Source organism: Trachemys scripta, chromosome 10 (assembly GCF_013100865.1).
Source record: "Trachemys scripta elegans isolate TJP31775 chromosome 10, CAS_Tse_1.0, whole genome shotgun sequence".
NCBI lineage: Eukaryota > Metazoa > Chordata > Testudines > Emydidae > Trachemys > Trachemys scripta.
In genome coordinates, this window is record NC_048307.1 from 22,004,891 (window position 1) to 22,026,849 (window position 21,959).

General features: G+C 40.3%; 1 protein-coding gene across 1 annotated transcript in view; it reads right to left on the reverse strand.

Annotated features, from left to right (window-relative positions):
* The window catches only part of PARN (poly(A)-specific ribonuclease), a gene marked incomplete at its 5' end in the record, with an annotated part of 150,712 nt that overhangs the window by 34,990 nt on the left and 93,763 nt on the right, over window positions 1–21,959 (reverse strand). The window contains 1 exon segment of the mRNA XM_034783119.1: window positions 7,553–7,742. Coding sequence (XP_034639010.1) covers window positions 7,553–7,742 — 190 coding nt within the window.

Sequence of the window (21,959 nt, forward strand, 5' to 3'; positions counted from 1 at the left end):
GTGCATAATCCCATACAATATAAACATACAAAATTTGAACTGCTAACTTGCATGCAGCATTTCAGGGGAGGGTGAATTTTGAGGCAGAGCTGAATTCTCAGGCTAAGAATCTTAACGACAAAGGTTCTAAACAGCATCAGCCTCCTAGAATAAGAACGTGCATAAAGTATATGCAAAAAAATAACCAAAATCTCAGTTTGTTTCAAAATGTACATATAAACCTGTCATCTAGGTGATAATGGGATTTATAGCCAGAAGCAATCTAAAAGGGATTTTTTTTTTAAATGTCCTTTCCTTTATATATTGTAAATCATTTTTGCTTCTCTCATGTTTTTCTTATAATATCACTAGCCAATTTAAAGAAAAGAAAAACCTATCACATATTGCCAGTTGGCAAGATGCAATTCTGGGAACACTCTATTGCTTCCAGATCAGTGCTGATGAAAGTGTGTTTGGTGGGTGAGATTCTCAGTCTCTTGAGTGAATGCAACCCCCTCCTCTTCCAGCTTTCACTTTGTATTGATCCACACTCTAGCAGTGTTGTCAGCTCTAAAAGAAGCTGAACAGATGAGTGCCAGGGGTGGAAGTGGCAGCAATACAAAATGAAGAGTTTAAAGTTAACTTCTAGTCAATTACACTGATCTCAATTCACAAAACTAAGTACATTTAGGGCCACTGTATACATCTGTTAAATACCAACAGCATGACTAGTAACAGAAATCAAATAGAATTATTCAAGCTAATCAATAGGAGGTGGTGGATTTGTAGAGTTCTATAATGCCAGAGAATTAAAGGAACAAAAATGTCGCCTTTGCAATGTCATTTCAGCTACTGAACTGCAAAAGTCTACTCACTGTTGGCTGCCGCAATTACTTTCCAAGGGACAGGGCAGATGGACAACCAAAGACTTTTCAGTTTTGCAAGGCACATACTGCTTTACTTTCCTTGCATTACAACTGACTATTTTATGCTTGGAGCGTGGCTAAATACATATCCCTAACTTCTTAGTTCTGGTCCACATAAACAGTAGCCAAGATAAAATGCTTTACTGGCATTTTAGTTTGAACATTTTAGTTTAAGCAGTATTGCTGTTGTAGAAAAGAAGCCATACAGTCAAAAATACATCCTTCCTGCTCTTGGTATGGCACCTTTTTGTTTTTTTAAACTGATAGAAATAATTGTTGCCATTAATCCCATTTTTTATTCATTCTAGGCAAACAACCTGGAAAATGAACCCTAAAAAATTAAAGTTACAAATAGAGCAAGATTATCTTTTCGTATAAAATTTTAGTCTACTTCTCAATTTGTATGATATGGTTTAGCAATATTTTGCAAAGGAAAAGACCTGAAATGGTGCATTTAACATGAACATCAACTGGCAATTTATTATTTGTTAAGCACAGACAGTGTGTGTGCTTTGCGCTGTGCAAAGCACAATAGGACATAATCCCTCCTCCTGGAGCTTAGAATCTAAACAATGGCACTGAAACAAGGGAAAGTGATTTAGTGATAAATAGTTAACGCTGTCAAATGGACCAAGTAAAACTGAAAGAAGAGTTTTTTCTCCCATCTTTCATTTATCTTTGTATTAACAGAAAGCAATTTTTCCAGAGAGAAGTATCATTTTTTAAATCCACCACATCCTTTTAACTTGACTCCTTGCAGTGATACAACATTATGTAGAAGGGTGTATTTTCAATACAGACAGCTTTCACTGTGTAAGTACCATTAGTATTAATAGGGGTTAATGCATGACTTTAGATTTACCGATTGGCTTTAGAATGCAAACCCAAACACAAGACTTCATGTCAATTTCTACAACACTCAAGTAAAAAGAGATGAGCTTGTGGGACAGAGGGGGATTTATTTTGAATTTTTTCTTGTATCACATTAAGAGTTGCAATCCTTAAAGTCATAAGCCATAAAAAGAATTACAAGACAACAGTCCCACTTTGAAGAATGTCAAACTATATTAAATTAAATAAATATTTTATACAACTGGATCGATAATTCATATGAAAGGTCTTGGCAAAATCCAAGTCCAGAGTACAGAACATTATGATACTAGCACAACTGTATTACAGAAATTAGTTGCTGCTTTTGGTGATGTATTGTAGTCAATTTTCAAGTATTGCTCGAGCTGCTAATTTTAGTGTGAACACATGCAGACAGCAGGCATGAATGGGAAAAGTTAATACATTTGCATTATCAACCTGTTAAACTTTAATTCTAACATAAAACTACTTTTAAAAAATATTGTTGTAAAAGAGAATCCTGGGCTGACACCTTGCTTGCCAAGTTTAAATCTGGACTGAATTTTTTAGGCTTAGTCCTAAACCCATGAAAATTGGCATTTATAATGGAAATGCTGATAACTGATTATAGCAGCACGAACAGCACCTAAATAATACTTCTAACACCTACAGAAGGATTAGAAGTTGAGGAAAGATAAATCACATACAAAAAACAAAAAAACTTTAAATTCAATGGAATTAACCACACCAGTTCTCTAACAAACCCGAATTAGTGGCTTTTTGATATGACCAACCAGCTTTACAGTTTGATTTTGAATATTTACTCTTCCTACTATTGTAACTTGCCCATTATCAGGTCTTGAGTAGACATTTCTCATGTCTACCAATTAAAATATATTAACCAAAAAAATAATCTATGTTGTTGCTTACAATGGTACATTACCCCAAAATTCCAAATGCAGGTAGACAGAGAAAGTGAACTGGATTAAGAAGGTTTAATTTTTTTTTTCTTTTTTGAAAGCTGGACATTTTGCCTTAAACTAAAAATTTAAAATGAATATAGGCTTATTCATTCTCACCTTGGTACTCAATGGTTAAGGTTTAAATCAATAGCTTTGGTCCAGAAGACTGCTTCATTTAATCCTTCAGTCCACTTAGAAATGTCAAGATCTGTTCCAGTCTCCAGTATGTACATTTATAGGTTCTCACAGGAACACCAGCATAAGAAGATGATTAAACTAATTATATTTAACACCATTCCACTGTCAGACCTCATAGTATCAAACCATAGCTCCAATTCGCCAAGCTCGCACACAACAGAAACTTTTACCTCTGAGGATGCACCTTAAGGAATAATGTGAGAACTTCACCACCACACTAAAAATAGTTATTTAAATTGAATTACGGACTATTTTACCATCCCGCCTCCAAAGCACTTTCACCTTGATCAGTTCACGAAGGATTAGCAACAGGTTGACCTTTAGATTGGCAACCCATCCCAACTAGTGACTCCGACTGAGGACAAGGTTGAGAAATTCTAGAGTGACACCAAGAAGGAGCTAGCATCTGTTCAACTCAGAGACATCTTAATTGTACGAGGTGAGTGCAATGCATGCAGTGGTCCCAAGAGTAACCCAGAATGGAGCAGCTGTGTTGGGAATTTTGGGTATGGCAAGACAAACAGCAGAAGACTGCAACTCATGCAATAAGCAACTGTAAATGACTTACTATTACTAAATACCCTTTTCAAACACAAACCATCATGGTGATGGACTTGGACACTGCCAGATTTTCAGACTCAATACCAAATAGACTTCATCATGATCTCAATGAGGTGATGTTCTGTTGTGATGGAAAGTCAAACCCTCAGGAAGGCTAACATAAGATCTGATCATAAGTTAGAAATAGCCACCATAAAGATCAAATTGTGAAGCAAGAAACAACTAGCAAGTGACTTCAGAGTCCACTGTAATGTTGATAAACTGAAAGCCTGTGAAAGAATTAAATTCAAGATGACTGAACAAAAGCTACAAGATGCTGATCCTCTACAAGGGTAACATAGATCAGATGCATAGGAGATGTAGTGCTCTATTACATATACCTCGGGAAACAGATCCTAAAGCAGCAGCCTTGGATTACAGAGAAGGTTATCAAGTTGTGTGATCAATGAAGGAAGCTAAGAGCACAAAGCAAGATGGATCAAACGACAAGCAAGCGAGCAAGCACTTCCGTGTGATTTGAGAAAGATTGAAGAGGCAAAAAATCTGGCTTGACAACAGTGCATCACACTACTGGGAAAAAGAAGAACAGGAGTACTTGTGGCACCTTAGAGACTAACAAATTTATTAGAGCATAAGCTTTCGTGGACTACAGCCCACTTCTTTGGATGCATATAGAATGGAACATATAATGAGGAGATATATATACACACATACAGAGAGCATAAACAGGTGGGAGTTGTCTTACCAACTCTGAGAGGCCAATTAATTAAGAGAAAAAAAACTTTTGAAGTGATAATCAAGCTAGCCGAGTACAGACAGTGTGATAAGAAGTGTGAGAGTACTTACAAGGGGAGATAGAGGGAGATAGAGTCAACGTTTGTAATGGCTCAGTAAGACAACTCCCACCTGTTTATGCTCTCTGTATGTGTGTATATATATCTCCTCATTATATGTTCCATTCTATATGCATCCGAAGAAGTGGGCTGTAGTCCACGAAAGCTTATGCTCTAATAAATTTGTTAGTCTCTAAGGTGCCACAAGTACTCCTGTTCTTCTTTTTGCGGATACAGACTAACACGGCTGTTACTCTGAAACTTCACACTATTGGGGCAAATGCCACAAGAAAGGCCTACCAAAATATCAAGACTCTTTCAAAAAGTTTCCCTGAAGGAAAAATACCATTTTCACCCAATAAGTGAGGCAAGTATAACTGATACTTTTATAATATGAGCAAAAAGAATTTTAAGTTGGAAGTGAGGCAGAGATCTATGTCAGAAGCTTGACTTATCCTGCTGAACCTCCTCCTATGATCGAAGAACTTGATGAAGCAATGCAGACACTGAAAAGTAATAAAGTCCTTGAAGTGGATAATGTACAAGCAGAACTATTTGTAATTAAAAGTGGTGAAGAGGCATTCAATAGGCATACCATAAACTTGTCAATGTGACTTGAGAATTTGGAAGAGGGCCCATCGACACAGTCCCTGATGGTTCCTATATATAAACAGGGGACCCCGCTGTTAATGGAAATTACTGCAGAATCTCATTATTGACATACCTTAACAAAATGCTACTGGACATTATCCTGAAGAGAATTGCATCTAATATTGTGGTTGAAGAACAATATTGTGGTTAAGACCCAAAAGGGGTACTCTGGAGAAGGTATTGGGGAGGCATCCTAGTACCTGTGGCTGTTCCTACATTTGGACAAAGTATTTGTTGTTAAATGTAAAGATGTCATGAGCGAGGATGAAATGTAAAATGAAACTGCTTGCAGCAGTCTCTCGTCTTCAGGATCTTGCTATAAAGACGAGACATGGATAGCAAGGAAAGAAGACATTAAGAGACTTTCAGCCTTCAAACTGAAATGCTACAGGCAATTTCTGCACACTAGTTATATCTCACATATGATTAAAGAGAAGGAAATCACCCAAATTTACAGCCTAACTGGCGTGATTCCTGGTATTAAGATGACCAAATAAAGAAAACTTGAATTTGCAGGACATGTGGGTAGGGTGGGTCAGATGAGTGGAGGAAGATTGCCAAAGCTAGTTTTGCAGGGACTGGTGTCAGAAAGCACCCATAGGGAATGTGGATCAATGTGTCTGACTGGATGGGACATGGTATGGCATCAAGTCTGTGCGAAGATCATAAAATGTGGAGAAAGATTAGCCACCAGTGACTCCCATGTGTTGTGTTTAGCGTACATTGTGAAGTGACTATGCCACTTTGCACTGTAAAAGAATGTATGCATGTACCAATGAAATGAAGTCCCATCTGTAGTCTTCCTTGCTAGCTAGCCCATTGTCAACTATTCAAGCCACTGGACTTTAATTTGGGACATGGATTTTGGTAACAAGAGAATATGCAATACAGTCTGCCCTTTAAAGATCAAAACACAAAAAATGCTGTAAACCAGTCATTATGGCACCAATGGGGGGGAGGGAGGAGGCACGGCCAGCTGTAATAATGCAGTCCTAAACCATGGTGAACAGAGCAGTATCAAAATACCTCAGAACTCTTCCAGTATTACCAGATTACCTATGCTAACCTATAAGAAGTTAAACTGTATGAAGATGGATTACAGCAATGCAGTGTATTTTACTGTATAAATTCTATTCCTAGATCAATTCATTTCACAGAAAGATTAAGTAACTGAGGCTTCAGAATCTTTAGAAGTCCTATAGTAGATTATGTAACATGCCTTTCTCATTATTCATGCTCCCTCATACTGAATACCCAACTATGAAACACAATTTTTTTTGGAAAACCTAGATGAACTCCTCACCTACCTCCCCAAAGAATCACTTGTGCTCTTCCGTCTCTCCTAAAGATTCCTCACAAACTTTTAAACTCCAAGTTTGACATGCATCAAAATGTGATAAGCAGCCAAAACACCTGTTTTGTTCATATTAAATACAAACACTCATCTACAGTGTAAGTATAAAACCTGTTTTTAAGGATGTTCTTACTGTGAGAGAGAAGCCACAGTATTTTCTGTACTGCAAAATCCAACACATTCACAGGAGAAGGGGGCGTGGAAGCTACAGATCTCCACATTATTCATACAAAAGGAGAAGGAAGCAGAAAAAGCCCAGCAGTTTAGGATCAGTTTTGCTCCCTATTTGTACCTCCTCCCATCCTGTAAAAACGTCAGGCCTGCAGCTCCCTTGAGATTTTTATAAATTTAAGAAGGAATCTGTGAAACAGTGCAGTAGAGACTTTCAAGGACAAATCAGAGATGATATGAATTACAGTAACACTTAGAGGCCTCAGACCTCAGAATTGCACTAGACAGTGTACAGAGGGATCCCCTTGTCTGAAAAGCTCACTCTAAACAGACAAGACAAAGCAAACAAACAGACGCAAGTCCTATAGCAATTTACTGCCCCAGGACTACAACTAACTCAGTCCAATGGATCATTAATGAGGGCAAAAATTCATGGCAACCCTTTAATTTTCACTAGAGACTCAAACAAAATCTAACCTAAAAAATAAGTGGTTAATTAAGGTAGTCACAAAGAATTCTTTCCCTTCTTCCTCCCCACTTTTAGATACACAGAAGGAATTTTCATTATGATTGTTCAGTTGGCTGTTTCCCAGGGAGTGAGAAAGTATGTATTACCCTGTGCTAGCACCTTGGAAAGTCAGCCAGAAGACACTGATAGCAGTACAAGAGGGAGCAGCTCAGGGCTTGTCTACACTGGCACTTTACAGCGCTGCAATTTCTCACTTAGAGGTGAAAAAACACTCCCCGAGGACAACAAGTTTCAGCGCTGTAAAACGCCAGTGTAGATAGTGCACCAGGGCTGAGAGCCACGCTCTCAGTGCCGGTAGCTACGCCCCTCGTGGAGGTGGGTTTTTTAGAGCGCTGGGAGAGTTCTCTTCCAGCGCTCTGCCATGACTACACAAGCCATGTTAAAGCACTGCCATGGCAGCGCTTTAATGCTGCCATTGTAGACTAGCCCTTAGTTTCCAAATCCTAAGAGAAGCCGTCCAGAGTAGCTGAAATTAAGGATAAGTTGTTTTCTTTCCATGTGTTTTTTTATTATTATTTTTACTTATGAAACGTTCTCACCTGTTAACACAGTAGTACCGACTCTGGGGAATGTATGGTGTGTACTGCGTTTTTAACCGCTTTCTCTCCATCTCCTTCCAACTATCTTCTGTCCACTTTCTTTTTGCTTGTTTCTCTTCATGTTTTTTCTCAACATATTCGGCATAGGTCTGGATCCTATAACTTTCAGCATACCTGCTGGTGTTTACAGCTATGGGGAAGAAGAGCATTGGATATTAGGTATAGAACAGCCTTTAAATACAGCCTCCCTTCCCCTGAAATAACTTACTTTAAGAAGGTGGAGTGAACAGCTTGATCTGTGAATATACACAATTCAAAGTTCAACTGATAGTGGTAAGGAAATGCAATAAGATCCTGCTAATTTTATGATAAACACTTCAGGACTGCAGGATGCACAAGAAATAGATCTATTATGGAACTGTAAAGGAAACTTCCAAGTAAGGGTGCCCACATTTTGCAGTCCTCTATCTAGGACAAGGAAACTAGTTTGCAGGAGTGGAGATTTCCATCCTTACTCCCAGAAGATGGAAGTTTAAATATGACACTCATGGATACAATAGCCTACATTTACCCATACCAAGTACTGTAGGACATGCTACATTCACCCTCCTCATGTGAAGGAAACAAGCTGTTTTGTACCCTCTTAATTCACATTGTTGCACGATAAAATATTTGTACTGTTAGCACTGCTCACAAAAATGAGCCTCACAAAAGTGGTTCATTGGTTTGAAGATTTTTTTAAAAAATGAGAAACCATCAAATCTTCCGTCATTATCCCTTCCAGACTGCTCACTGGCAGAAAAGCCTTCCCGGAATTTTTCCTTTAAGTCTCATTACTTAACCCAACAGGTTTATTTTACAAGTTTGCCAAGAAAAGACTACATTTACAAAACCTTAGACGAAACCTAGTTTTGATTCCTGCACAGCACAGCTTTAGTTGAGTTGCATTTTCTATTATGCTAAATATTCATTAAAGAGGCAAGCAGTCTATTAATTAGCACCCAGTTACTCCCATTATTGTAGCCCTCTACTGTTAGGACTCCATTTCACTGAAACACTACTGCTAATTTATGGTGGAGCGATTTCTCTCAACACATGCAGAATTAGGATCACTTAAAAAAACACCCCACTTTCATTGCCTGCCTTCGCACAGCAACAATTTACCAACATTCCTTCAAGTCCCAGCAGTTTTACAGTTGTCAGCCTTTAATCTGCAAGCCCAGTTCTGGCTTGAAGCCATCGCTATAATGGATGAATCAGCAAAATGAATTGGCTGTCAGCTGGTGTCCTCTGCTGTTTCCAGTTTAACTGTTTGAAAGAAAGTACTGTAGGGTGATCAGTAACACTAAAGTTTTACAAACAGTTTATAAATTATTCACACACTTTGTGTTATTCTAATTTAGTGAAGTTAGACACAAAATGCTGAAGTTTATTATTGCTTTTTCAGTCCTTTGCAGGAGCCAAGTTGTTAAGTGAGGAGCATTTTACATTACTGCTATCCCATGTATTTAAACTGGCATGTCTGAATCTCACAGTTCCATATAGGCTGGGAAGCAGTATCAGTGATGGTGGAATTTATTTTTCTTTTAGGACTGATGTTTGTATCCAATAGATTAAATATTTAAAAGTTTATGCAATTAATAACCCATGAGCCACAGGTGGCATATATTAGTGTTGCTGAAGGAGCATAAACCTTTTATTACAAGCATAGACAGCTGAACTAAAGCATGTTATAGACTCCAGGAATAGTCACATCTTATTTAATTTCTGATTAATGGGAAAATTGTATAGGATTTTTGTAGCAAAGTTAGGCATTAAACATATACAGTACATCCACACACATTACAATTTTCTATTAACAAAGCTTCAGGATCTGTGTCCCTAGAAGTTAAAATTATTTATTGCCCAGAAAAGTAGTTTTAACCCTTTAAATATGATTTAAACATGGTCAAAAATGGAAGAACTTCAAGAAATATATTGAACTCCCCACACTTTCTCATCCCAAAAAATACGTTTAATACAACTGAGGAAAAATCCACAAGAAGCAAAGTAATAAAAATTTGATGCCTTTTTAAAAAAAAATTCACATAGAGTTAATGTTTAACTAAGTGGAGGAATCTGCTCTTTGAAGCCCTGTGTTTTATAGCAGCACATTCAAAAATTTTATATACTGAATGACCTACCGCTTTATGCAATGAGGAGATGAGATTAGCATATACAAAGTTTTAAGAAGCAACACACAGCTGAAACTTTCTTGTATGGCTTTCAGCAATGACTGGTAAAGAAGGGTGGTTCTTTAACTCAATTTGCAGCTATATTAGCAACAAAGCTTTTAGAATAGCACTCTTCATGCCACAATAGCACCAACATGCTACATTTTGCATCTCCTGCCTAATGGTATGTGTTTTCAGAAGCTGAATCTCCCTATAACACAGGGAGCTCATTAAAAAAAGGTTTGCATTATTTTGTTAGTTGAAAAAGCTATCCTCTCCCTTTCTACATCTGAGTTAGCAAGTCTGGTTTAGGATACCTGGTTTAGGATAAAGCAAGCAGCTAAGTTAAGTTATACACCAAACTAGATCCACTAAATAATTATTTTAAAAAACCCAAAAAACAAACTGTAATTGCAAACATAACACAGTTATGAAGAATATTTCTAGCAAAGCATCACCCCCAATTACTAGGCAGATTATTAAACAGACTCACTGAGGCTGAGTGATCTAAAAGGAATGTGCACAAACACAAAGATTTTCTTTCACCAAGTCATTGCCCTTGTACAAAACTGAAATCATGCCAGACAGCCACTGACAATATTGAGCATATGAAGTACATAAAGTGGTCCCACAGCTAAATATACAAATTAAATGTGTAGATATAAACAATGTGTAATTTTTCTATTACACACAAAGAGCTACATTAAAAGAAAATTAAAGTTGGAAAAATGAAGCACTAAAAAGTTAAGAAATTGCAGAATAAAGGTTACTGGGGGAACCTTAATTTGGCCTCTTGTATGTATGTATTATGATGCTGTCTTTAATTACATGATCACATGCTATTTTTTCCACAAAACCCCAGACTCATTCACTGCACAGGATGGATGCCATTCAACTAAATGAGCAACTATTCAATATTTTGTTTTATCCTCATTGAGCAACGTGTAGCTTTAGGACTTATTTACTGCACACTTTTCAACCCTTGTTCTGAACAAGGGATTATTAATTTCCTCATGGGCTTTCCTATTGCACTCATCACTATAGTATCCAAGTACTTTACAAATAAGCTATTTGCACAAAATCCCTGTAAGGTGAAGGGTGATGATATCTTCATTTTACAGATGGAGATCTGCGGCAGAGAAAGAGTAAGGTCAAAAGAAGCCACAAATTTTGTGTGCCCAATTTGAAAAATCAGAATACCGTATACACTCGTTCATTAGCCCGTTCGTTTATAAGCCAACCCCCCAAGATGGATAGGTAAAAACAGCAAAAACTGTATGACCCTTTCATAAGCTGACCCTATATTTCAGGGGTTGGCAAACCTTGGCTCCTGGCCCGTTAGGGTAAACCGCTAGTGGGCCTGGATGTTTTGTTTACCTGGAGCATTCACAGGCATGGAGCCCCTCAGCTCCCAGTGGCCACGGTTTGCCGTTCCCAGACAATGGGAGCTGCGGAAAGTGGCGCCACTGGGAGCTGCGGGGCTGTGTGCCTGCAGACGCTCCAAGTAAACAAAATATCCCGAACCGCCAGCGGCTTACCCTGACGGGCTGGGAGCCAAAGTTTTCCAACCCCTGCTATATTTTAAAAGCTGGCGTCACAAGAAACACTCAAAAGTTTTGCTAGAATTATTTTAATGTAATTTAATGAAAAATCTGTTATAACAACTGACCAAATATGTATTCATCTTCAAAATTACAGTCAATATTTAAAATCACTAAATGGACATTTAAAACCAGTAGCTTAGAACAATATAAGATTTTAAAAAGTTTTAAAATCCTTCAAAATCTGAATCAGTCTCTGATTCACCAAACAGTTCATTAAACTCTGCTTCAGTCACAGCTGCACCTGCATTGTCATCATAGATGTCGGCAGTGTCATCTTCAGACTCATATTCCTTCTCATCACCAGCCTCTGTTGTGTCATCATCAAATATGGCATCATCTTCTGACCCGTCGAGTGCATTGCTGATAGAAAGATCATTTATCATTTCTGAGGGGAATGGACACCCACATGTCCTTGATCCACTGGGTGACTAGATTGATTTTGGGCTTCATAAGATTCCCGCCTTTTGTCAACTTCGCCATGCCTGAGCACATCCATTCAGACCACATTTTGCGTAGCCTGTCTTTAAAGGGTTTGTTCAGGCAGACATCAGGCAGCTGTAGAACTTAAGTTAAGCCTCCAGGTATTACAGCCAAAGTAGTTCTCATATTTTTGGCCACATTTTTCACCTCATCCATCTTGTGTGCCCCGAACATGTCCCAAATGCGCATAGCAGGTTTCTTGAAAAGTGCTCCTGGTCTCTTATTCCACACTTTTTCCAGCCATTTCATAGTCCCACTTTCATCCATCCATCCCTTTTCGTGTGCATATATGACGACACCAGCAGGAAATTTCATGTTTTTAGGCAAGGTTTTTCTTTTAAAAATAACAACAGACGGGAGCTTTGATCCATTTGCCAAACCCCACCATAAAACGGATTTTTTCATGGCCAGTGGTTTTAATTAAAACTATTTTTTCACCAACACCGGTTACCGTTATGTTACTCAGGAGATCAAATGTCATCGGTATTTCGTCCACATTTCCTATTTGTGACCGTTCAAATGCATATTCCTTTCGACATTTTATAATAAACCTTTGAAAAGATTTGATTTTTTTCTTCCAGATCTTTGTTCGCTGACAGAGACCATGACAGTTCATGAAGCAAGTACACCAACCCGCTGACGCGACAAACATTGACTGCTTTACTGACTTGTATTTGTCGTCTTTCGACATTTGCAGAGCACGCAGACGAATTCCAGTTCTAGGGACAATGTACCCATGTTGTCGACATTCAACAACCCAAATGGAGATCTTTCTCCAGCTCAGGAAATAAAGCGCACCTCGTTGGACGTTTTTTCTTGCTTCTTGGCAGGTCTTTTAGTGTTTTATTTTTTCGCCATTCTTTTACTTGCTTCTCATTGATACAGAATTCACGAGCTTCTCATTGATACAGAATTCATGAGCAGCAGCGCAATTGTTTGCTTCTGCATGTTCAACAACTTTAAATTTGAATGCTGCATGATAAGCAGACCTTTTTCTTTTGATTTCACCGTTGTTCATTTTAAATACTAGTATGAAAATAGTTTACTATTATAGTAGTGATAGATTTTTGTAAGATTTTATATAGGAATGTTACCTGCTTTATCACTGTCAAATTATTATTGTTCTTTATTTCAAAGCAGCCCTGTAGACTGGAATGTATGTGGGGAGAACAGGCTATTTCAATTTTATTAGAGATTCGATGGATTCTGCACATTATATTTTCATATTGGCTCGAGACTTATGAGGTTCACTGGTAGAAATGCATGAAGAGATCAAATTACATAGTAGCGGACTGACACCAGTGCTATAGTACTATCGTTCATTGTATTTTTCTGATTGGCTCATAAGGCATAGCATTTTGTGAAATGCATGGGTCAAATATCATGCAGTTCTGCATCACTGCTCTTTTAGTATTCCTTTCAAGCCAATCTAGTCCACTAAACAAAGCCTTTGCAACTTTAAAAGGCTGCAGTATTCACATCAATAAATGGGTGGGCAAACTTTAGCTCCCAGCCTGTCACGGTAAGCCGCTGGTGGGTTGGGACGTTCTGTTTACTTGGAGAGCCTGCAGGCATGGATCCCCTCAGCTCCCAGTGTCTGTGGTTTGCCGTTCCCAGCCAATGGGAGCTGCGGGAAGTGGTGCCACTTTCCGCAGCTCCCATTGGCTGGGAACGGCGAACCGCGGCCACAAGGAGCTGAGGGGCTCCATGCCTGCAAATGCTCCGGGTAAACAAAACGACAATGTATTAGATATTCAATTCAATGATTCCATAAAGTTTAAAATGATCAAATTTTGGTGTAGACCCGTTTATAAGCCGACCCCCGCTTTTTGATGTGTCACTTTTTGACCAAAAATATTCAGCTTATAAACAAGTATATACGGTACTTTGCATTATATAGCCCACTGACTTCAGCTGCAGGTGTGAGTGCTCAGTCCTACTGAAAACCAGGACCCACAGTTTCGAGCTGGGCACCAAGAAAATGAGGAACCCAAATTAGTGACCACCTGTGAAAAAGCTTGGTTTAAGTGGCTTGCCCAGCATCACACAGGAACTCTTTGGCAGACGAAAGGATAGAATCCAATTCTACATGACAGCTTTCAACTGCCTTAGCAATGAGACCATTCTCTCTCTTCCTACAAACCCCCGCTCCATCTCATTCGTTACACATTTTCAATTTCTGCAACCCATGAGGCAGGACAGTCTTGCAGACACCAATTTCTTTCACTACACAACACTGATTTATCTCAAGCAGTGGCAGTCTGTGCACTGAATGAGAAAGGGGTCCTTTGGAAAAAATTAGCTGCGAGCATGTAATTAAGGCTATGTCTACACAACAGACCTTACAGCAGCACAGGTGTACTGCTGCAGCTGCGCCGCTGTAAGGTCTCCTGTGTAGCTGCTTTATGTTGAAGGAAGAGAGCTCTCCCGTTGGCATAATTAAACCACCCCCAACGGCATAGCGCTGTCCAAACTGGCACTTTTGTTGGTGAAACTTATGTCGACCAGGGGAGTGTTTTTTTCACACGCCAACTTACAAAATTTTACCAACAAAAATGCTAATGCCTAACACTGTATATAACACACACACACACACACACACACACACACTAAGATTGCACCGACAGCCTGAATTCTGGCATTTCCTAACTTCTGAGAGCTTGATTATGCAACCGGAATAGTGTTCTTTTATGTGTGTTTGTGCAATTTAATTATTATTTTTTAATTGAAAAACAAATTCCTTCATATGACATCATACTGACACTAACATGCATCGGTAGGGTTGGAACCTTTAGATCCACCACACAGACTTCTGCCAATTGAGTTAATGGAGTAAATGATAGCAATAGAAGGTTGTCATGCTCTTTGAGGACCAAATAAGATACAGAGAGACTTGTTGACAACAGAGGAACAGTGACATGAATTTTGGTTTCCGTTCCAAGCTCTGGAGAGGTGTTTGTTACTTGGCATATACTCTTCTGCCCGTTTCCCCAAAACTTCTGCTCCAACGCATACCTGTTCTAGTTCTGTCTCTTCTCCAAATCTAGCTCCTTGTCCCAGCCCCATTCTCCTTGCCTATCCAGTCCTACTCTCCACTCATGCTTCTTATCCTGTACCAGTCTTTTTGCCTAGCCAATCCCACTCTCCGGGATTGGGCTTGCTATCCAAGTTCCAGTCTCCCCCATCAACTCCCAATCTCATCTCTCCACACACAGTCAGTACCATTTCCTCCTATTTTCTTGTCCAATCTGTATCCTCTCCCCACACTGGCTCCCAGTCTCCCTCAGGGTATGTCGACACAGCAACTAGACACCTGTGGCTGGCCCATGCTAGCAGACTGGGGCTCATGAGACTCAGGCATTGTTGCTATGTAGGTGACTTGGCTCAAGCTGGGGCCCAGGCTCTAGGACCTGTGGGGTGGGAGGGCCCAGAACTCAGGCGCCATCATAAGCCCGTTAGTCTACACTGCAATGAAACCGCCCCGTAGCCTGAGTCCCCTGAGCCCAAGTTGGCTTTCTTTGCTGTGTAGATATACCCTCAGACTCCTCATACAATCTCAGTATACCTGATTCCCCTGCCCTGGCTCCTCATCCCAGTCTTTTTGCCCAGACAGTCCCAGTTCCTCCCCCACATCCAGTTCTTGTCAGATCTGTCTGTGCTCCCCATCTTGCCCATTATCTCCCAACGGTTTTCCACACTGGTTCTTTTCTCTTCGTCCAGCCTATTTCAGTCTCCACTTTCCTCACACAATCTCAGTGTGCCCCCAGCAGCCAACTAACTCCTAGTCTCCCCCTATACCTCCAGTATCAGACTTCCCTCAACCCCCTTGCTCCCAGTCTCCTTGCCTACCCAGTCCCTTGCCAAGGCTCGGACTCCTTTCCTCAATCTACTCCTACTACTTCCCCAGTCTGGCATAGTCCCCTCTACATTAGAACCAGACTTCTTTCCTCTCCATGCTGCCTGGGTGTCAGCAAAAGGGTTGCTGAGAGTACAGGAGAGATGGACTTTCTGCTCGGTGTTCTGGTGGTTGGCCCCATCCTGGCCTAGAGCAGCCATTACAGGAAAAGGCCTTCTGAAATCTTGTAGCCTGGTGAAAGCCTGTTCAGTTGCTCTATGCATGTGCTATCCCTACAGTCTGGTCAGCACTAGGAGCTGTGAGAAGCTTGAACATTCTCACTGGGGCAGAATCTTTTAGCTACTAAGCTCTAGCAAATGTCTACTCAGCATGTGGGAACTGCAATTTTTCAAAGGTTATAACTTCGCAAAATTTGGGTGGATTTTCAGTGATGGCAAAGAGCACATCCCTGACAAAGTCCACAACCTGCCAAATTTTAAGCACCTGGTTCAAAGTATGAGAAGCTCTACCATTCCCAAAGAAAAGGTCACTTAAAAAAAAATGGACAAAATATATTTTTCCCAACTTCATTCTTGGAAATGGCTCATCTGAAGTCTAGCACAAGGTTTTAAGCCACTGAAAATAAGGTCTTAAAATAGGAAGTGTCAGACGACTTTAATAGGTGGAGTTAGTAGCACAACCTAGCATAAAATAAGAGATCCCACATTTAAGGACATATCCAGGATGGAGATGAATATTTAACTTCTGATTTGTGGTCTACATAGACAAAAAAACCATTAGTGATATGAAAAAGTTCAAGCGGAGATAACTACATTAGGTCTTGCATCACATAAGAGCATCACTTACAAAGATTTCCTTCCTTCAGGTTAAGATCTCTCCTGAAATCATTTCTCTAGTCAGCTGAAACAGAATGCATTTTAAAAATGGTGGATAAGAGAAATGTAAATAAACGGTGTGGATTTATAATGAATAAATCTTTCTAAACTTGACTGCTTTTTACAGAATTACAAAATCAGTGGATGAAGAGAAGGCAGCAGATTTATTTGTATTTTAGTAAAGAATCTGGTTGTGTCCCAACTTTCTTGAAAAGCATTTTTAAGCTTTTGGCACTAAGATTATTCATGAGGAATGAAAATGGCTGAAAATGAATGGCAGAACAAGGTGGAAATGCTTGAGAAAAGATACAGTGGAAATCCATGAAACACTTACTACTCCTCAATAGAAAGGAGAAAGGATAACTATGGAAGTTGCCTGGTGAAATGGATCATGGATTTCGCAACTCACACTCAAAGCAGATATGAATACCATGGTTAATCATCACCGGCTCATTCACCTGCACGTCCACCAATGTTATATATGCCATCATATGCCAGCAATGCCCCTCTGCTATGTACATTGGCCAAACTGGACAGTCACTACGCAAGAGGATAAATGGACACAAGTCAGATATCAGGAATGGCAATATACAAAAAACCTGTAGGAGAACACTTCAACCTCCCTGGCCACACAATAGCAGATGTAAAGGTAGCCATCTTACAGCAAAAAAACTTCAGGACCAGACTCCAAAGAGAAACTGCTGAGCTCCAGTTCATTTGCAAATTTGACACCATCAGATCAGGATTAAACAAAGACTGTGAATGGCTATCCAACTACAGAAACAGTTTTTCCTCCCTTGGTGTTCACACCTCAACTGCTAGCAGAGCACCTCACCTTCCCTGATTGAACTAATCTCGTTATCTCCATACTGATTTATACCTGCCTCTGGAGATTTCCATTACTTGCATCTGAAGAAGTGAAGTTCTTACCCATGAAAGCTTATGCTCCCAATACTTCTGTTAGTCTCAAAGGTACCACAGGACCCTCTGTTGCTTTTTACAGATTCAGACTAACACAGCTACCCCTCTGATGGTTAATAAGATCCTACAGAATTCCAACTAAAAATCTTACCAAGCGGGAGGCATTACAACTTTTACACTGTTTTCTAAAGAATGATTATCCTAAAACATCATAAGGATAAAAGCTTAGTTTGATTTGTAGTGAAGAGATTGGTAATAACTCTGTTAAATATGCATAAATACAATTTCTCCTAGCAACATTCTCTGACTTGTGTACAGAAGAAAAAGCCTAACTGTGCTAGGAACCATTACTATACACAGTGGTCCCTCTGAAAGTTGTAATTTTTTTTTTTAAATGGAAGTGTTTACGTAGTATCTGTAGCACCAGAAACTTACTCAAGAAACATTCCTGGTCCCAAAGAGTTTACGCTCTAGAATGGTTTACTATTGATCTCAATTCAGCAATTGGGAAAGCAATCTTAACCATGGTATCACAAATCCATAATATTAGGTGGTGAGACTCTTTTAGCATTAGTTCTACTACTGTATAAGAATTGGCCCACAAAAGACTAAAGCTGTAATAAATCTTCATTGATTTTAAATATTATGGCCAGCTGCATTATTTTTTTTAAAAAGGTAACTTTCATTAAAAAAAATTAAATATGTTTTTTCAAGTAGAGGCAGACGTGTATTTCCAAATAGTTGTGTGCATGCACCAGAGCCTTTTCTTAGTAATACATGTAGAGGGGTAATGCTCACGCCTTGTGCCTGTAGCCCTTCCCCTAGTGATATGAGGTGGTGTTGCCCCGACCCCCTCTCAGTTCCTTCTAACCCCCCATTGGCTAGAGTTGGAGCTCTGTGCAGTTTTTTTATAACCTCACAATTTATCTCAGCCTAGCTTTTATTTCTATTTTGTTACATAGTTAATAGTTAATTAGTACTGTTAGTTAAAGGTTACAATATATAGTATAGTAGTAGTGTTTCCTGGTGATGCCCTCACCGGGGTTCAAGCATTGTCCTTCATGTGGAGTGGCGATTCCTAACAGTGACCCCACACGTGTTGCTTGCTCTGCCTTGGCAAACCCACCTTAAGTAGTGCTGTTCAACCTGCAGATTGTAAGAGAAAGCCTCAGGTGGTGTAGGACCTTCGCCTTAAGCAGCACCTGCACGAGCAGGCCATGAGGCCTGACCCGGTACCAAGGAGTTCTTCAGGCTGTAGATTGCCTTTGGGTTTGGATAGTGGTGCCACCTCCCATTCTAGGGCAGGGACCACTCTGAAGAGGTGCAGGAGTTGTTCTCCATTATCAATGTCAAAGAAGAGGAGCATAAGACCAAATCGGGAGTGCTCCAGGTCCTGGGGCAACTCCTCTACCTCCCCTAAGAAGAGTGTGAACTGGGGTGTGGAAACCTCTGATTTAAGAGTCTGTACCCCTACGCTCACCCCTTTTACAAGACTATGTTAAATTTTGTACAAAGCATACTGTGTAATGTATCATTTGAAAACTAACGTTTTGCTGATTATTGTGCCGTTGTGTGGCAACATTGTATGTAAAGACATAAAATTCCACTGTATACTAACAAGGCATGTTCCAACATGTTCTAGAGGGCAGTCACAAACGAGTTCCCCATAGACAAAAGGCTTGCCAATGCCTCAGACAGGTGTCAATGAGATCAAACCAACCATCACCTAATTAAATGGCCACTCTTTGGCCAGAGAGAGGGTGTGTGTGTGTGTGTGGGGGGGGGGGGGAAATCTACATTTTGACAAAGGAGCAGTTTAAGGTTCCTGGCCCTGCATCAGTCTATATAGAGCTGCACAAGTGAACTGCACTCAATTTCTTCTCCACCACAAAATCCCTCAGCAGAAACTCTGAAGCAGAGAGAAAGAAGGGCAGGTAGTAGAGCACACACCTTGAACAAATCCAGTTACTGCACAACGTGAGTAACCTCTCCTTCTTCGAGTGTTCTCCCTATAGGTGCTCCACTTCTGATCAGTACCCTCATTTAGAGGGGGGAGATTTGGAACAGAGTCCACAACTGAAGACAACACTGTATTCCTAAGGGCAGCATCTGATCAAAAGAATGGACCACCAAAATGTTTGGAAAAGATATTACTGAAGTCCAAGTTGCAGCCTTGCAAACTTCCACAATGGGAACCTGCTTAGGCAATACCACAGAAGTACAAAGAGAGCTTGTAGAATGGTTAACAACTTAGAATAAGATTGCATATTGATAGATTCATAGCAGGAAATAATACACCCAGAAATCCACCTGCAGAGTCTCTGGATGGAGACTGCAGACCCTTTGGATCTGTTAGCAATTGAAATGAACAATCTGAAAGACTTTCTAAATGGCTTGTTTTTGTCCAGTTAGAAACCACCACCTTACTGATATCCAAGATGCCTAAGACAGTACCCTTCCTAGTTTTATGTGGTTTTGGGGGGAGAGGGGAAATGAGAGATGGATGAGTTGGTAATGTGAAATTCAGATGACTCATTAGGTAAAAATTTAAGATGTAGGTGTAACAAAGCCTTGTCCTTGAAAAACACTGCACAAGGGAGGACCTGGCCTTTAAGTTCCCCATTTCCCTGACTCTTTGGCTGTTTTCAAGGTAGACCATCTGCCCTGAAAGGTGGGTGTTCCTAGATGTGCCCCCAATCCCACAAATATGCACTTGTTGTTAAAGTGATGATTGGAGATGGTGGATAAAGGAGAGACCTGCACAGACCTTGCAAGGGTTCTTCCACCAATTGAGAGTGTGTCATACTTGACAAGGGACAGATACCAAGTAGGTTAAGAAGAGAAAAGGTAGCCATCAGTCAAAGGGAGATCTCAAGACACTTCAGTACTAAGTTTAGATCCCACCCAGGTGTGTGTTCTTTTAGTCTGAGGAAAAAAGGGTTTCCCAACCTTGATAAATCTTATCATCATGGGATGAGCAAACACTGAAAATCCTTCAACTAAGGAATAGAAGGCTGTTCATCCAGCAAGGGAACTCTGACAGAACTCCTAGATAACCCGGATTTTTTTTAAATTCCCAAACCGTTTGTTCAGCATATGGACTGTTCTGAATCACCCTTGGAAACAGCAAAGACATAACTTTGCATGACCTTATGCATGATGCACAAAGGTACACCTGCCATATGTCCCAGAAATTAAGAATAATTTCTTGTCCAAGTCTGGAGTACTGGAAGTGGTCCTGGTCAACCAGAAACCAAAAGAATTTCACGAGATGGGTAAACTGCGATATGAAAATACGCAACCTGAAGGTTAAGGGCTGAAAACCAATCTCCTGTATCCAACAGTGCAATTATAGCTGCTTTCACAATGTTTTTAGAAGTCTTAACTCTAGAATAGTTCTCTATCCTCTGTTTTTCTTCAGGAACAGAAAATACTTGGGGAGTAAAATCCCTTCCCCCTGTGCTGAGCAGGAACTGGCTCTATAGCTCCTTAGTAGAAGGGAGGTGATTTACTCTCTCAACCAATGTTCATGAGACAGGTCTCTGAAGAGGGACAGGGAAGTGGGATAGGAGGAGGGAGATAAAATGAATGGAGTAACCCAATCTTATAAACTCCAGTACCCATTTGTTGGATATAACCTCCTCACATGCAGACAAAGTGGGAGAGATGGTCCTGAAAGAGAGGGAGGTGGGTAAACTGGTGCAGCTGGAGATAAGAGAAGCACGGCTGTTCTGGGCCTCAACCAGACTGTCAAAATGCACGTTTTGACAATGGGGGTGGTTGAGTGGCTCAATCAAATGTACTGTGTGGTCTCTTTCTTTGAAACCTCGGGTTTCTTCCTTCCTTGGCGTCTCAGTAGGTCTCCAGAAACCAGAAAACTGGACTGAGTAGGATCTCTGGGTTGTCTGGGATCCACTAAACCAGTTTATTTTTAGGTGTAGACAGACGCACCCACTGCTAGGTGCCATGCAACAAATCCCTCAGTCTCCCCCTGGGCAACCATCTAGCTAGACTTCATTGTGAAGCTCCCCAAGTCTAAGGGGTATGCAAACATCTTAACTATCATCAACCACCTGACAAAGCTTTGTACCTGGTTACTCTTCTCCAAGGCAACTGTCCAGTTATGAGTAAACTAGGTTGTCTGTCTCCATGGACTCTCAGAGCTTATTATTTCTGACAGTAGTGCTCAGTTCATCTCTCACATCTGGCAGGAGGCCCTCCGATTGTTGGGACTACGCTCCTGCCTCTCTTCAGCTTAGCAACCCCAAATGAATGGCCAGATGGAAAGGGTGAACCAAATCCCGGAGCAACATCTCCAGTTTTATATCAACCATCACCAGAATGATTGGTTCTTGCTGTTACCTGACGTAGAGTATGCATATGATAATGTCAATCATGCCTCTATGGGACAAAGCCCCCCGTTTTTTTTGTGAACTATAGGTTCCAACCCCAATTCCA